The sequence below is a fragment of the Dendrobates tinctorius genome, unplaced genomic scaffold (assembly GCF_039654945.1).
Source record: "Dendrobates tinctorius isolate UK_male_01 unplaced genomic scaffold, ASM3965494v1 ptg000062l, whole genome shotgun sequence".
NCBI lineage: Eukaryota > Metazoa > Chordata > Amphibia > Anura > Dendrobatidae > Dendrobates > Dendrobates tinctorius.
This window is the reverse complement of record NW_027361730.1, coordinates 23,222,925-23,240,681: the sequence shown is the minus strand read 5'-3', so window position 1 is coordinate 23,240,681 and position 17,757 is coordinate 23,222,925. Positions and strand designations below refer to the sequence as shown.

The 17,757-nt window shown below is 42.9% G+C and overlaps 1 protein-coding gene across 5 annotated transcripts in view; it reads right to left on the bottom strand.

The window, feature by feature from the left end:
• Positions 1 to 17,757, bottom strand: part of HERC1 (HECT and RLD domain containing E3 ubiquitin protein ligase family member 1) — a 341,682-nt gene that overhangs the window by 242,705 nt on the left and 81,220 nt on the right. For all 5 annotated transcript variants that reach the window (XM_073579381.1, XM_073579383.1, XM_073579385.1 and 2 more), the window contains exons 3-20: positions 14,231 to 15,189; positions 14,042 to 14,137; positions 13,645 to 13,839; positions 13,233 to 13,544; positions 13,048 to 13,144; positions 11,238 to 11,381; positions 11,032 to 11,159; positions 10,784 to 10,928; positions 10,423 to 10,594; positions 7,851 to 7,985; positions 6,737 to 6,902; positions 6,497 to 6,622; positions 5,362 to 5,583; positions 4,299 to 4,451; positions 3,961 to 4,093; positions 2,702 to 2,893; positions 2,364 to 2,585; positions 2,064 to 2,237 (exon numbers count right to left, since the gene is read on the bottom strand). In XM_073579381.1, the coding sequence (XP_073435482.1) occupies positions 2,064 to 2,237; positions 2,364 to 2,585; positions 2,702 to 2,893; positions 3,961 to 4,093; positions 4,299 to 4,451; positions 5,362 to 5,583; positions 6,497 to 6,622; positions 6,737 to 6,902; positions 7,851 to 7,985; positions 10,423 to 10,594; positions 10,784 to 10,928; positions 11,032 to 11,159; positions 11,238 to 11,381; positions 13,048 to 13,144; positions 13,233 to 13,544; positions 13,645 to 13,839; positions 14,042 to 14,137; positions 14,231 to 15,163 (3,745 nt within the window). In that variant the 5' untranslated portion in view covers positions 15,164 to 15,189. The remainder of the gene's footprint in view (positions 1 to 2,063; positions 2,238 to 2,363; positions 2,586 to 2,701; positions 2,894 to 3,960; positions 4,094 to 4,298; positions 4,452 to 5,361; positions 5,584 to 6,496; positions 6,623 to 6,736; positions 6,903 to 7,850; positions 7,986 to 10,422; positions 10,595 to 10,783; positions 10,929 to 11,031; positions 11,160 to 11,237; positions 11,382 to 13,047; positions 13,145 to 13,232; positions 13,545 to 13,644; positions 13,840 to 14,041; positions 14,138 to 14,230; positions 15,190 to 17,757) is intronic.

Here is a 17,757-nt window from a genome sequence, read left to right as displayed (position 1 = left end):
GTGCCTCGCTAAGGTGATCCCTGGAGGGCGACCTGGGGCGGGGGTCTTCTGTGGTGGGGGATCCCTGTGGTAAATTGCACTGTCTGTGGCAGGGGACTGCCCAGGAGACCTGGAATGACGCTGTCTCTCCCTAGAGGGGGACGACCTTGTGCTATAGTGCGACTCAGGTGATCGAGACCTGTGGGTCCGCTTACGTCTGTGAGAGTCGGAAGCAGCATGTTCCTGAGACAAGCTGTCCGTTTGCTGTGTACCATCCATAGCCGGGGCCCGACTCTGCAGAGCTTGCAGTAATGTAGCAGTTAGGTTGTCTATGGACTGTGACATAGACTGAGACATCTGAGTTGCCCATTCCGGCGTGGCCTGTGACACTGAAGCGTCAGTAGGGACTCCCTGGGGTTCTGACCCAGAGTTCTGGATGCAGTCTCGGCAGTGTGGATACGTGCTGCCACTAGGGAGAGTGGCTTTACAGGCTGTACAGAATGCATAGAAACATTCCTGCCTGGTTCTCTTCCTTGAGCCCGGCATAGTGCACAGAGGCTGGCTATAAGGGATCGTACAGGGGTGGCTACGCAGAGGGAACCCACAGAAAGCCTTATAGGAAGTATAGATTCACAGCTGAGTAATGAGAACCCAGCTGTGAGCTTACCCCACCGGTGTGCCCCTAGGTCCAGCGCCGACAGATCGCAGTTCTGTGCCCCCCGGAGACCGCTGTGATGCTCCTCTCCTGGATCTCATCCAGAAAAAATGGCCACCGGGACTCTGAGGAGAGGGAGGAGGGGGCGGAGAGCTGAAAAAGGGTGCGCTGGGCTGTGTAAAAACGCCCCCTTTCTGCCTCAATCCGCCCCTTCTATGACACTTCAGCGTGTCATTTTGGTCATCCGGGGGGCGGGCCGGGGGGGCGGGGAAAAGGCGGCGGCTTCAGCTAGGCCGAAGCCGCGGCCTAAATTAGAAGCCTGATGCCCAGGAGGGCTCCAGAGCGGCGCGGTAGTCCGGGGGGGGGGGGCGGATTTGTACCAGACCCCCCCAGAATGGTCGACTGGATAGCGGTGGGGGTAGCAGGGGTAGCGGTTTTTGTATGGGGGGCCCCTGAAGCGCTATGGAGCCGCTGCTGTTGCAGAGACAGGGACGCAGAAAAGCCCTGTCTCTGCTGTGCCATCCAGTCCGCACCCTCCCCCGGCCCCAACAGGATCCCTCAGCCAGCCTGGGGTCCCTGGAAGCTGCGAAATGCTGCCTGATCTCCGACCCTACCTGAGGCATCTCAACCTAATACCCCCTGCGGGGGATTAGGGAGGGTGCGTCTGTCACCGTCAGGGGGTCTTCATCCTCGCCTCAACCTCAACCCAGACCCCTTAAAGGGGTTGGGGAAGGAGGGGGGTCTCAACCTCGAACCAGGACCCGAGGGACTGGGGAGGGAGCGACATGGGGAAAAACCACCTCGACCTCAACCGGGTACCCCTAATAGGGGACCGAGGAGGGAGCCATGCCGGGAGTCTCGCTGGAGACCCACTTTTCTTCATCTGTATTTCCGGTGAAAAAAAGGAAAAAAACGGAAGAAAAAAGGTGTGCCTCCTTGCGACACTAAGCAAAAACTGGAGAAGGCTGACGCCGTCCAGGGGTGTATACTGCAGAGGAGGAGCCAAAGTTAATCTTTTTCAGATTATGCATAGTGTCGCCTCCTAGTGGACAGCAGCATAACACCCAAGGTTCTGTGTCCCCCAATTAGGCGACAGAGTAATTAAGTCCAGCAAGCCAAGGAGGGAGGGGGAAGGAGAATAAGCCACGCCCATCGGACCGGTCCGCGGCGATTTACATACATCGCAAGAGTGATAAAAAAAAAAAAGGTTTTATGCATCAAAGGGGGGATCAAAAGTACTACTGGAAACCTTAAGTAACACACAATTGAATGATATATTTACATGATATGTCAAAAAATGGGAGACAGATTCCCTTTAAACAGCCACTAACTGGCAATCATGTAGACGGACAGCAGTCGTCTGACATCAATCCGCATCAGGCAGTGTAAGTGAACCCTTAGGCACAATCTGTACTTAAAATTCACATACCTTTACTAATAGCATAATCCTGCATACTCATCCACAAGCTACGAGCGGGCTCCTTCGTGGATCCAACTGCTAAATCAACCAAAATTGAAACGTCCGGTCTTAACTTGTAATCAAAGGTTTTTGGCTCTTCATTGGCAGATAACGCCACTTCCAGCAATGCACTCATGCATTTGTCTACGAAAGAGAAAAGTATAAATTACCATATGAGCATACATAAAATGAATGCTACTTTGCAGGTTCTTAACCTTCGAATTCATTGTTCTACATCTTTCTGCCCATGCACTTAAGCCTTTTACTTACCCAACTGAGGAACATCCATCTCAATACCATTTCCAAACAAGGGTGTCTTTAACCAGTAAGCAGTGTCCTGCTCCTCTTGAGATGTGGGGGATCCTTGCAGCATCCCACCTAAGCAACGCCCAATTAGCAATGTAACGGTTCTCTCCAAGTCTACAAGCCAGACCCAACACTGGGCTGGTGCTGGCAGTAAAACACCTGCAGGTTCAACTTGTTCTGGTCCGCCTGCGTGTAATAAGAAGTACGATTATTCATGTAAATCAAGTATCGTGTAGACTGCAACTAACATATTATTGCAGTATATTGTCATACTATTGCTTGAATTAGACACTTAACCTTACCATGAAGAGGCCATTGTAACTCCTGATCTTCCAAAAGAACAGCAGCCGGCAGCAATCTATTTAGGCAATCTAATGGAGGCAGCAGGTCCAGCAGGTAACTGAGCAAAGGTCTAGCGACCCAGACAGGCAGTAACAGTAACGCATTAATCAGTTGACAAAGCATGCTGCCGGCGGCAGACACATAGACGACATCTAAAAAGAGGAATGGTTACAAAGTTTATCATGAAAATTATGTATAGAGTGCACCGCATCTGAATGGACTTTCATACAGGACCAAACACATGCTCGAGATATGCAAAAGATTTCACCTTTTGCTTTTCAAAGAGTGAAATTCATAGAAAAATGTCAACAGCTCTGTTAAGATTTGAGATTTTAATACATCTACAGATACATACTATACATACTGTATATATATGAACTTCTTTAGAAATCAGGAAGGAAGACAGTAACTTGAACTCGAAGACCTGGCACATCTACATCTAAATGCAGACAACATGGGGAATTCCAGTATATGACAGATTAACTAAGTCGTCCACTACTTGGACAACTTCTTCTCATTCCCCTTGCTAAAAAGGTAAAAAAAAAATAAAGATAAAAACAAAATAATGAAGTCTGTGTCTGAAGCCAGACTCTAGTGCCTCCTACAGACACTAAGCAAGAACTGGTTCAGGATAGAGCCAGCAGAGGGTGTATACTGCGGAGGAGTTAACTTCTTTGTGTATTTGCTTAGTTTTCTCCTAGTGGCAGCAGCATAACACCCATGCTCCTGTGTCCCCCAATGAGGCCAAGGAGAAAATAAAGCTTATACTCTCCTCCTGTGCTGGCGACGTTCCCGCGGTGTCGGCACTCACGGTCCCTGGGCTCCAGTGTGGTTGTTGTTACACGTGACGCCGGCATCCAATCAGAGCTGGCGTCACTGTCCCTGCCTCCTGTCGAATTGAGCAGGAAAAAGAAGTCTGAGATCAGCTGCAGCCTGGACATACGCTTCATGTTAGATCTGTCCATAGACAGTGACGTCAGCGCTGTTTGGGTGCTGGCATCACAACAACCACACTGGAGCCCCGGGGAAAGCGAGTGCCGACATTGAGGGAATGGCATCGGCACAGGAGGTGAGTAAAGGCTTTATTATTTTATGAGGGCCAAACATTTTGATCGAGAAGCGGTTGTCCTAATAATGGACAACCACTTTAAGTGATTGTAAAATTAATTAAAATCCTGTGTGTTTGTGCTGTTAGTCTGTAATATATTATAATACATACCACGCAGTTTTTCACCCACACTCCCATTGCATGGGCTTTCTCGCAGAAGTGTAGCAGACCGGGAGAAGATGTCTGTTGCATGAGGAAGCAAGAGTTGTAGATGTTTGTGAAGTAAAGCAACACTGCTGGAGTTCTGAAAAGTTAAAAAATGTATGGTTGATGGGTAATTTATCTGTGCACTAGTTTTAAAATGTTGCATTAGTAATACAGAAATAATGCTACTGAGCAACGTACATTCAATCAACAATAAGCCACTACTGATTTATTCTAAGCAGCACAAATTGCTGAATGTCCTAACATTCTACATTTTTAACATTGCATTTTGTTACAATTCATACCTCACTTATGTTGTTGGTATGGCAATATGCGAGTAGCTGTTTCTGTAAAGAGCAAAGTAGCTCGTGAAGATGAGCTGGCTGGCTATTTTCTGATGAGGAGGCCCCCACAATTAGCTTATCACTGTTTTTCTCCAATTCACCAAAAGCTTGGTCCTAATGAAAAAAAAAATATATATATAAACGGTCAAGAGAAAGTAGACGAAGTACTGCTCAATGCGGCAACCTTAGGTGCACATTCACATGTACCAGCAATATTGCATTAAATACATGCAAAGACATAAATTACTACACCTTTTATCAATTGCAATTTAATCCTTAGATCTCGACAAACCATTGTAACAGGGGCTGTCCAGAACTTAGATGACGGATACAAAATAGGTATGTCAAGCAAACGATGATTTGTCCAGCAGTTTTCTCTCCCAACTCCTCCATACATAGGAGCCGGTAGGTAACTGTGCCAACTCCTCCATACACAGTAGCTCTCGCTTCAGCAAACGATGGATTGGCCGGCAGGTAACTGTGCCAACTCCTCCATACACAGGAGCTGTCGCTTCAACAAACGATTGTTTGGCCAGCAGGTAACTGTGCCAACTACTCCAAACACAAGATCTTGCTGTTTTGGTTGCTGTGGGACCTAGAAACAGCGCATGGTACCATTGCAGCAGAACTCCGTACACCAGGTAGTGGCCGTTCTGAGAATACTACAGGTCAGTTTCCTCTGAAGTGAATGTTTTCGGATTTGTGGTAACCAAGAACGGTCATTACTCCGTGTACAGAATGGAGTTGTCCCAGCTCTGTGCACTGCTTGCAGAGACTGATACTAAGCAGATTATCAGTGGTGGAGGTGGGGATCTACATATTACCGATCCTGAGGATTGGTCATCAATAACCAAGTCGTGGACAACCCCTTTAAAGAATCACACCGATGCATTCAGTATCCACCCTGCTGATTACTAAATAATTTGGAACTTATTTTGAGTGAACTAGTTGTACAACAGATTGAATTTTGACAGTCTTCCTCGGCTAGATGAATGTAATGGACACTACATTTATCTGTTTGTACCGTGTAAAAGCCCAGGTTTCGGAGAAGTGTCTTCATCAGGATCTCAGCCAGGTGCGTATCAGGATGGCTAGTCTGCGCAATGTAGCTGGGGTCAGAGTTTGGGCCATAAGACAGAGGCAATGATGAGCTGTCAGAAGAATCAGAGGGAGAGCTGTATCCCAGTAATGATGCTACATGTGTGTGATCTTGCAAGCTTGTGAGGATGATATCCAGCTGCATTCTCTGTTGCAAGCCAAAAAAACATGGAGATGAAAACTTTCCATACATCTAACCTCACAACTAATGTTAATAATGTTAAAAAAAACTATTATACTTTTGTTAGAATCTTCTAATCTGCTATTGTGACAGGTCAGAGTCATTGATCACTGTGTTGTAGGTGCTAGACTAAACAGGCAGAGATGCCAAATGTTGAGCACTTTAAGCAGATTACAGGTGACGGTCAGGGTCACATGATCATGAATTCTCTCAACCGAAACAATAGGGTCAATTATGCTAATGATGCTCCAATCAAACGCTGATGAAAGTTTGATCTGAGTAACAGCATAGTGTGAATAGATTCTCTTGGATATAGGAACAGTAACACACACGATGGAAAACATAATTTCTTCATCTTCTCCATTGTGTGAACGCAGATTTTTCACCCACCCATAGACTTCAACGGGTGAATGGCATCCAATTTCAGAGTGAAACCACAGTATGCCGCAATTTTTACACACTGACAGGTTCTTTCAATGAAAAATTTAAAAAAAATGTGGTCATCAGCAATGCCCCATTAGTCCGAGTGTTAACCGATAAAAAAATCGTACAGCACTTGTCTGATGTAAACGGCGGTGTGAGCACGCCACAATAGATAGTGTATAGACTGTACTCAAGAAATCCCTACCTTTCAATGTACAGAAGGATAAACAACATACTTCAGAGTCTTTATCCAATCATCCATAGTGTGTAAGCATGTCACACTCCAACCCCAAAAGACAGGACTAATTTTCTTTAATGAGAGGTTTTTTGTTTTTTTTTTATAATGGAATAGCACAAACAAACCTTAAAATGTAATATTTGTAAAATGTTTATGCTATTATTAGAATGTAATTTAAACTACGGATTAATATTGCATTAATTTTAAAATGTGTATAACCTGGCCCTTGGAGAGACTTTCCCATCTATCAGGCCCCTGAGGCAAGAGAGAATGCAACAACTCCATCCTTTCCCGTAAAGGAGGCAGCAGCATGGTTGCTCCAACAGAAAGGGTCTCAATCACAACCTAAATATGAAAAGACCATCAAAAGGGTATAATGTAAATAATATACTCAGCTCATATTACCAAATCATCTAAAGCATCTTGACTGTCTATGTGAGTGAATAACTAAGACATTACCTCCTGAATCTCATCTGGCACACTTGCATCCATTAGCCGAAACAGCAAGTTGCGAAGAGGACCAGCTTGACGACCCAAGATGCTGGTAGCAACTCCACCCGCTAAGGCAAGAGCTAGATGATTGGACAGCATTTTCAGGCACAGCTTTAGGAAGTGATGATGTTCTCTTTAAGAAATGTTTATAAATAAAGTTATAAGCAAGGTTAAAAAGTGGGAGTAATTGAGTTATTAAGGCAATAAGTCGATTATAAGGTATTGATTGACACCTATCTAGCCCTTTCTAGCATAGAGTAACTACAGTTTAATATAGAGATAAGACAAAAAGGTGATCTCAAAAGGAAAAAAGTTGTTAAAAAAAAGTTTCCAATTTTAGCAGAATCAATTATGTAAAGTGTAGTGATGAGTTAAGGGCATGTCACACTAAGAGATATCGCTAGCAATATCGCTATAACTAGTGACGTTATAGCAATATTACTAGCGATATCGCTGTGTCTGATACTTACCTACGACCGGCTCCCCCGCTGGTTATCGCTGATCGCGCGAGAACGTCCAGGACTGTTTCTCGTCGTCAGCTTCCTGCTGTGACGACGAGCGACGCGTAGAGCCGGGCGGAAGGACGCAGGATCGCCTGGTGTGACAGGTAAGTAGCGACCCCCGTCCCCAGCGATGTCGCTAGTGAGATCTGCCTATGTGGCAGCTCACTAGCGACCACTTAGTGATGTACCAGCGATCAGGACCGCGTCATATCGCTGGTACATCGCTAAGTGTGACAGTACCTTTACACTCGTTACTCGAGATTTCCCGAGCATACTCGGGTGATCTCCGAGTATTTGGATGTGCTCGGAGATTTAGTTTCTGTCGCCGTAGCTGCATGATTTGCAGCTGCTAGACAGCATGAATACATGTGGGGATTGCCTGTTTGTTAGGAAATCCCCACATGTAATCAGGATGTCTAGCAGCTGCAAATTATGCAGCTACGGCGACAAACTAAATCTCCGAGCACATCCATATACTCGGAGATCACCCGAGCATGCTCGTGAAATCTCGAGTGCGAGTATAGTCGCTCATCACTAGTAAAGTGTCAGTGTCACAGCCCCTAAAGCAGAATGAATACCTGGATGATGGAAAAGGCGAAGGAGGTATGTCACTATTAATCTTCTCACAGTATCGTTCCAAGAAGGATCGCAAATGGAAGAAGGTGCTCTCCTCTAGATCAACACAATAGGGACGATGCCATGCAACCACTTGTCTAAAATGGAGCAGAAGTTTTAGATGAATAATGGTGTTTTCAGCTTACTCAGCCATCTATCATCTTTTTAATAATTTTTTTTTTTTTTAAATCAACAAAACTAAAACAAATTACACAATGCCCCCAGAACCACCAGCAGTTGTGTCTACTTATCCCAATACCCTACACCACAGTCCATTTATTACATTAGCCACAAACAGATGTTTAGAAAAAGTATTTCTAAAGTCATGTTATGATATGTAAATTAACCCTTTGACTAGTCGATGGGGCGTTAGTGTCCTCAGACTAGTCAGCCCAATTAGCATGTTAGCAATACACTCCCTGACAGAAGTTATGTCGCTTATCCATGTTATGTAAATAAAAGCTTATAACCGGACTTTAAATTCATGCATTGGTTGTATAAATTATTCTTTTGAAAGCTGAAACCCTCCGAAATGTGGTTGAGGTTAAGAGAATAAATTGGCATCAATGCAGAAATATTGATCATTTAATGGACACAGAATGGTCAGATTTTGGCAAGATAAAAGTTTTGTCGCCTGGTCATATAATGCACCCAATCCTAGGTTACATCCTCACCTGTGCTCAGTAAATGATCGGTTAATTAGTGGGTGTGTATAAAAAGAAACCCGGCTCCCCAGACCTTCACTTGAGCTGCAACTTGAGCTCTGGCAACATGCCAAAAAACCACCCTGCGACCAAAGCCTGGATTATCAATAGGCTGAAGACCAGATCCACTGCAGAGGTGGCTGGCACCTTTAATGTGTCTCAGGCTGTGCGCACACGGTGCGTTTCTGCTGCATATACGCAGCAGATTTGGCACTGCGTATAGCAGCAGAACTGCATGTGATGTACAGCACCATTGGAGCCTATGTGAAACAAAATCCGCTGTCCACATGCTGCTTTTTTCTCTGTGCGGATTTGGTACAGAATGAAAAAAAGCAGCATGTCACTTCTTTTGTGCGCTTTTGGTGCAGTTTTCCACCTGCTCCATTCTAGAAATCCGCAGGTGGAAAATCGCAGGGGAAGACCACACAAAGCATGCAGTGAAACCGCACAAAAAATGCACTAAATATGCAGGAAATATGCAGGTCATTTGACCTGCAGATTTAGTGAAATCTGCGCACCGTGTGCACATACCCTCAGCGTCAAGTATAAAGAATTAAAAAAGATTTGAAGAGACTGGAAATGTATTTGACAAGCCCAAGTCCAGCAGACCCCGCAAGACAACTGCTCAGAAGGAACGTTTGTTGGTAGAAAATCCAAAGCAAGCCCCTCTTCCACTGCAGCAGAGGTCCAACAGGCCTGGTCACCTCCAGTCCCTGTGTCAACTAGAACAGTTTGTGGGATTCTGTTTCGAAATGGCCTCCATGGTGGAATCAGTGCCCAGAAGCCAGCACTAAACAAATGGCAAATAAAAAAAATGTGTGGCATTTGCAAAGTCTCACAGCCTGCTAAACAGATGGACGCTGAAAAAGTGGCAGAAGGTGGATTTCTCTGATGAATCTTCAGTAGAATTGCACCACAGCCACCGCAAATACTGCAGGAGACCTACTGGAGCCCGTATGGATCCAAAATACATCCAGAAAACAGTTAAATTTGGTGGTGGAAAGATCATTGTCTGGGGTTACATTCAGTATGGGGGTGTGCAAAACATTTGCAAGATGGAAGGCAACATCAACAGCCTAAAATATCAAGAAGTATTAGCTACCTCTTATATTCCAAATCATAAAAGAAGTCAAATTCTGCAGCAGGATGGTGCTCCATCTCATACATTCATCTCGACAACAAAGTTCATCCAGGCAAAAAAGATCAAGGACTGGCCAGTCCAGTCACCAGACATGATCATCATTGAGCATGTTTGGGGTAGGATGAAAGAGGAAGCTTGGAAGACAAAACCAAAGAATCTAGATGAACTCTGGGAGGCATGTAAGACTGCATTCTTTGCTATTCCTGATGACTTCATTAATAAATTGTATGAATCGTTGTTGAACCACATGGATGCAGTCCTTCAAGCTCATGGAAGTCACACAAAGTATTAAATGACTCTAATAGCACCACAACTTCATTCACCAATGTTATGCAACATATATTTGTATTTTCAGTTATTTGTTTGAATATCACATTACTTTCTGTGGCCGACAAAACTTTTGTCTTGCCAAAATCTGACCATTCTGTGTCCATTAAATGATCAATATTTCTGCATTGATGGCAATTTATTTTCTTAACCTAAACCACATTTCGGAGAGTTTCAGCTTTCAAAAGAATAATTTATACAACCAATGGATGAATTTAACGTCAGGTTATCAGCTTTTATTTACATAACATGGATAAGCGACATAACTTCTGTCAGGGAGTTTAGTTCTTGGATGTTTCTGTTCTACAAGAAGTGTAAAAGAAATCCGTGCCAATTTTAAGACAAACAAAAATGTATGTTTACCTGTCCCTGGGCAGAGCTGTCCATGCCAGGCTGTGGGATGTACCCGCTGAGATCTGCTGTATAGCCACTCCATCCAGTCCACTCACTTTTTTTGGCTTAGTAATGGGGCCAGTTGAATTACCTTGACCGCACTGTCCCATAGAATTATTGCCCCAGGCATAAACTTCATTATCTGGAAAAAATAAGTCGTCAAACACATTAACATCATGCATGCAAAAATGAATACATAACCACACTGCGATATATTATTAGATGATTTTACTGTAGCATGGGTAATAAATATCAAGTATCCACAACCTACAGAATATTACTAGCAAACTATTTTATACATATTATATAATATATATATTTATTTTGGTACCATGTGAAAGTGCAAGACAGTGGCTGTCTCCTATAGAAATATCCACAATTCTTGTGGCAGCTAGCTCTTCAATAAGTTTAGGACGCAAGGCAGTTGCTTCTGAAGAACCACACCCCAGGCAAGCTCCACACCCCCAAGCATAAACCTGAAAACAAGGAGACGACAATATATGAGTACCTACATTATAAAGTAAAAAATCAGAGATTAAATAACATCTTGATTATGCTCAGAACATGTAATAATTCTACCTGTCCTGTTGATGTTAGCGCTAGGGAGGACTGACTGCCGGCGCACACCTTCCGTGTGAACATGCCCTGCAGTGCTTCCACCACCTTTGGTTTGTATACCCTGTTAGTGTCTCCGTGGCCCAATTTCCCTACAAAAATATGCACCAGTATTAAAACCAATATAGAGCGACATTAGTGACAATACAAATGTATTATTATGCACATACCATTATCTCCTCCCCCAAATGACCACACAGTTCTTCCATCTTTCGACAAGGCAATTGTGTGAGAGCTTCCACATGAGACTTCACCTACATTACTGATATCCTTTACCAGTGTGGGGATGTTCCGACTATTACTGTCTCCATGACCTGTATAAAAGACAGATACTATGTAGCTACAGCTCTACAAATAAACCTGATTTGTCCAAATGCATAAAATATTACAGTGTATGTAACACAATACTTTGGACCACATCAAGAGGGCAGTTCACACAAGTATTTATTCCCACCATAGGCATTCCTGCAGATGCTCCATAAGTGATATTGTATGTGAGAGTACCTGATGAGTGAGATGTTCTGTGATACTCATCTGCCTATTCACAGTGGCTGCTTTGCATAAAAGGATTCAATGACGATGGCCCACACTAGTAAGATCCATGGAAGTTAACAGAAAGTGGACCACAGCTTAGATATGGCATATGCCTTTAATGGCTTGTGCTGCCATTCTTAGCTTAGCTGTGGGAGCATGTGTTCTTAAAGGGTAGAGGAGAGGTATATCGGATTGATATGCCAAAAATGTGTCAAGATGAGAACACCCCTTTAGGTAACATACTTGACTACAGTGGCATGGCACTAAAGCATACAAACACACCCAGCAGGGTGTTAAGTGCTGGATTTGTTCACATGTGTGAACTATACAGATCATAGGAGTAGTACAGAGTAAGAATGTGGATGACACAGAGAGGCTACATTCCCATTTCACTATCGCAAAAAAAAAAAAAAAAAAATCAGTAATCAACTTACACAGTATGAAAAATTCCCTGTATATCCATTTTTAAACCCTAACCAGTTTTGCAATTTGCTTTACTTGAAAATGTCTTACTGTTTCCCCCCACCCCCCGGAAACAGGGAATCATCATCGGATGGTGCTGTGGTCACTTATTGCAGCGCCACCACAAAGCCTCTGTCATCACCCTGAAATAGATAGTCATCAGAGGGAAGCGGTGATAGAAGCAGGGGAAGTGATTGCAAGGCCATTCTCTTGATGGCCTCCAGTTTGAAAATCCTAATGAATGTTTTAAATTTTTCCTTCAAAAGGTAGACATAGTGGATAGTCCATGGCAGACAGAATGGATAGATTGCTGTCTGGTAGAACTCGTCCAGTAGTAGAAACAGAAAATGAATTAAACAAAGAATATTGCTTTATACAAAATTAAACCTAAGGGGCTAAAAATGGAGCTCAGTCAGTTAAACCATAACGTAACAGGGAGAAAAAAAAAGAAGAGAGAGAATATAGACAAGAAAGAAAAAATAGGGGAGATGAGATGGCATCTCAGCAAGTAAAATGCAAATACTTGGAAGGATAAAATTAGTGGATCACATGTCAGAGCGGCTTGGATGATAGGAGACTATGGGTCAGCATATTCGATCCATGGTGTCCATCTAGATCTGAACACGTCATGTTCATCTAATAAAAAATGTCAGACAATTTTTCATCCATCATAAATCTGTCCATTCTGGATTTGATTGATGTTCATATTTTAATGGAGGTACCCTGCAGGTCTTGGTTCTTCCAGCTCCAATGGCGACGTGTAGGCACAGACACATGACTGCTACAGCTAATTAATGGCTGATGTGATGACCCAAGTTTAGATGCCTAGACAACCCCTTTTAGGTCTATTAAACTGGTTGAAATTAATGCTTTTTTATGGTCATTGTATAAAAACAAAAAAATACTGCAATGGACTAAGTAAAAAGATAATTTTAAGCACATTTTATAAAAATCAAATTCTTTCCACTAATTTAACATGGTTACCTAATCTCCCAAAATCTCCTTCTCCCCAAGTGTAGAGCTCTCCATCTTCTGTAACAGCAGCACTATGTCTGTATCCAGCTGAAACACATACTACAACCTGACAAGAAAAAAATAAATACATTTTAGGTAAAATTCACTAGCATCACCGTACACTGCACAGATCCAAGTCAATATAAATCCATTACCTTTCCTTGTAGGGTGCCTTGTATAAGCTTTGGATATTTTTGTGTAGAGCTGTTACCGTGCCCCAGTTTACCATAGTCCCCATCTCCCCAGCTGAATACCTCTCCCTCAGTGGTGAAAGCAAGGGTATGGCCATCAGATCCTTTAGATGAGGAAACTTTCTTGATAGAACGGTGGGGCTCAAATGTAAGTTTCTTTAATGTGGACTGGTTGTTGGAATCACCAAGACCTAGTCTCCCATAGCTGCCTTTCCCACAGGCTCTTACTGAGCCATCAGTGGCTATAACAAAAGTGCAGTACTGTCCAGCTTCGATCTGTATGGAGAATTAAAAGGCAGAAATAAAACCACAATCTCTCTCGAGAGCACAATAAAAATACATTATTTTATAATCCAAACTTCTAATGAATACTTACTGTCTGCGCATCTGAGAAACAAGGAGCTAACTTTGGCTGTAAGATCTTCTCTTGGGTCCCCTCTACTAGTTGGTGGCTGCTATTACTTCCCCATACATATACTTCACATGTCTCCGATACCACCGGACTTTCTCCAGTCTGGATGCTGTCTGGGCTAGCACAGGTTCTTGAGTAGTCAGAGGCCATTTGGCACACCTAAGCAAAAAGTAAATAACTCGTATATAAAAAGTCGAGGAAAACGTCTGGATAGAAATAGACATGAAAAGTGTAAGATAACTACAATGTATCCAATATTATATGAAAGAAATGGAAAGAAATGGGGCAAGAACAAAAAAGACAAACATAAGCAAGACAAACAAAAGAATAATACTCTGTAGATGCAGACATTTTACAATACCTCCTCAAAAAGACACAAAGCAGCTTCATACAAAGAGCACAGGCCATCAGCTGTTCTGGTGGGCTCTCTCCACTGACTTCTGTCTGCTGACGACCCCTTTAAAACATCATAGATTGTATTTATTATTTTTTTATCTTAGGACTATAGTGTGAAGCATGCCTCACTGGTCAGAGCAGTGTTCACACTTACCAGGGACCTTCTCATCTGCTGAAGGATGCTAATGAAGCAGTCACAGCTCATCATGCCTTCCTGCGTTGTTAGCGTCTTGTTCTTGTCTGCCTCATTAACTAAAGCAGAAGCAGCAAGCGCCATTTCAATCCACTCTAAGAGGTAGCGAAGGGAGCCACGTTGAGAAGCAAGCCCAAGAAGTAGTTCTGACACCAAGCGCCTCCCTAAAGTATCTGCCCCAGAATTGGGTACAGTCACTCCTTTAAGAAAGGTGGTGACCTGTGCCAAGCAGTCCAGTCCCATAGGTGGTATTTTGCTCTCATTGGCAAGAGATAGAGGGGGTAAGGAATTCACCACATCAATAGCTGTTCTTATAACATCATTACACAGATTCAGACCAGATCCAGTAGTTGGCAGCATCCAGCTCTGCCTCAGTAGAGCAAACAGTAAGCTCAGACCAGTTCTCACACCCATTTCTATGAGAGCATCGGTACTTGAGCGTGGTCGCTCACTAACAGAGAGGGTATCTGCAGACCCGGAGCTACTCTCAGGCGAATGCTGTTGTTGTTTAACTTTGCCTTTGTCATGATACTTGTTAGAAAGAGCATAGAAAACCCTCTGGAGAACCAGCAGTCTCTTCCGCAGAGCCCCTGCAAAAGGAGAGTCCGAACACACCACCTTGGCCAGAGCCAGCTGGCTGCCGAGTAAAGCATCCAGGTAGTGATCCTGCTCATCGCAGGATAAAGATTCCCTCTCAAAATCTGGCAACTGGGGTCCTTTGAGACATAAGACCTGCTGTGGAAGAGGAACCACCTCTTTGTTGCTGACCAACTTGGCATAGAGGACAGAAACACCTTCCCTGGTAGCGATAGACTCACTGTCTTCTGTTATCCAGGAGCTGTTCAGGTGCTCCAGCCACTTTAACTTGACAGGGGGCATCATGCCGGCCATCATTATTCACTCTACTGCCATCAGTCCTTCTGTAGGTAAAGAAATACAGAGAAATATAAGGTGATGTAAAAGTAATATCAAGGGCAAAGAAAACAGGGATTGCATCAAAATAACAGCAAGCAGCCCAGTACATAAAGTTGTGTGAAAAAAAAAAAAAAAAGTGTCTTCCCCCTTCTTGATTTCCTATTCTTTTGTATGTTTGGCGCATAATAATAATAATAATAATAAAAAAAAAAAAAAATATATATATATATATATATATATATATATATATATATATATATATATATATACATACATACACACACACACACACACACACACACACACAGTTGTGGCCAAAAGTATTGACACCCCTGCAATTCTGTCAGATAATACTCAGTTTCTTCCTGAAAATGATTGCAAACACAAATTCTTTGTTATTATCTTCATTTAATTTGTCTTAAATGAAAAACACAAATAATTGTCCTAAAGCCAAATTTGATATAATTCCACACCAAACATAAAAAAAAAAAAGGGTGGACAAAAGTATTGGCACTGTTCGAAAAATCACGTGATGCTTCTCTAATTTACAGCAGCTGTAACTTACCTGTGGCACCTAACAGGTGTTGGCAATAACTAAATCACACTTGCAGCCAGTTGACATGGATTAAAGTTGACTCAACCTCTGTCCTGTGTCCTTGTGTGTACCACATTGAGCATGGAGAAAAGAAAGAAGACCAAAGAACTATCTGAGGACTTGAGAAACCAAATTGTGAGGAAGCATGAGCAATCTCAAGGCTACAAGTCCATCTACAAAGACCTGAATGTTCCTGTGTCTACTGTGCGCAGTGTCATCAAGAAGTTTAAAGCCCATGGCACTGTGGCTAACCTCCCTAGATGTGGATGGAAAAGAAAAATTGACAAGAGATTTCAACACAAGATTATGCGGATGTTGGATAAAGAACCTCGACTAACATCCAAACAAGTTCAAGCTGCCCTGTAGTCCGAGGGTACAACAGTGTCAACCCGTACTATACGTTGGCGTCTGAATGAAAAGGGACTGTATGGTAGGAGACCCAGGAAGACCCCACTTCTTACCCCAATACATAAAAAAGCCAGGCTGGAGTTTGCCAAAACTTACCTGAAAAAGCCTAAAACGTTTTGGAAGAATGTTCTCTGCTCAGATGAGACAAAAGTAGAGCTTTTTGGGCAAAGGCATCAACATAGAGTTTACAGGAGAAAAAAAAAGAGGCATTCAAAGAAAAAAACACGGTCCCTACAGTCAAACATGGCGGAGGTTCCCTGATGTTTTGGGGTTGCTTTGCTGCCTCTGGCACTGGACTGCTTGACCGTGTGCATGGCATTATGAAGCCTGAAGACTACCAACAAATTTTGCAGCATAATGTAGGGCCCAGTGTGAGAAAGCTGGGTCTCCCTGCAGGACAATGACCCAAAACACACTTCAAAAAGCACTAGAAAATGGTTTGAGAGAAAGCACTGGAGACTTCTAAGGTGGCCAGCAATGAGTCCAGACCTGAATCCCATAGAACACCTGTGGAGAGATCTAAAAATGGCAGCTTGGAGAAGGCACCCTTCAAATATCAGGAACCTGGAGCAGTTTGCCAAAGAAGAATGGTCTAAAATTCCAGCAGAGCATTGTAAGAAACTCATTGATGGTTACCGGAAGCGGTTGGTTGCAGTTATTTTGGCTAAAGGTTGCGCAACCAAGTATTAGGCTGAGGGTGCCAATACTTTTGTCTGGCCCATTTTTGGAGTTTTGTGTGAAATGATCAATGTTTTGCTTTTTGCTTCATTCTATTTTGTGTTTTTTTCATTTAAGACAAATTAAATGAAGATAATACCAAAGAATTTGTGTTTGCAATCATTTTCAGGAAGAAACTGAGTATTATCTGACAGAATTGCAGGGCTGTCAATACTTTTGGCCACAAATATATATATATATATATATATATATATATATATATATATATATATATATATATATATATATATATATTAGTGTTATTTACACTATTAAATGCCCGTGTAACAAGTTGTATGTAGGGCGTACCAAACGATCATTGAAGGTCAGGATTAAGGAGCATATTAGAAACATTAAGAAAAAATTCATGGGTCATCCTTTATCTAAGCATTTTGCTAACCATCATGAGGGATCTGTATGCAATATGATTGTTACTGGGGTTGAGTACATACAACCACAAGTACGCAAAGGAGATCACATTAAATTAATGTCACGTGCTGAATGTTGCTGGATATTTGCCTTGGACACTCTGATTCCAAAAGGACTAAATAGAGAGATTGAATTATTTGGCTTTTATTGACTATTCAGCCAATTCAGCAATGTAACCATCTCAAGTAGCAAGGCCGTATAAATAGCTTTGATATCTTGAGCCGGACCATCCTTGAGGAAGGAAATAGACGGTTTCCAAAACGCATTGGAAGGTTTCTGGTCTTGCTGTAATCCGTAGCTATCACAGCCGGCGGTGTCAGGTGTCGTCTAACATCACGCAGGTCCTACACCGGTGGAGAGGAACTGGCCATCCTTGAGGAAGGAAACAGACGGTTTCCGAAACGCATTGGAAGGTTTCTGGTCT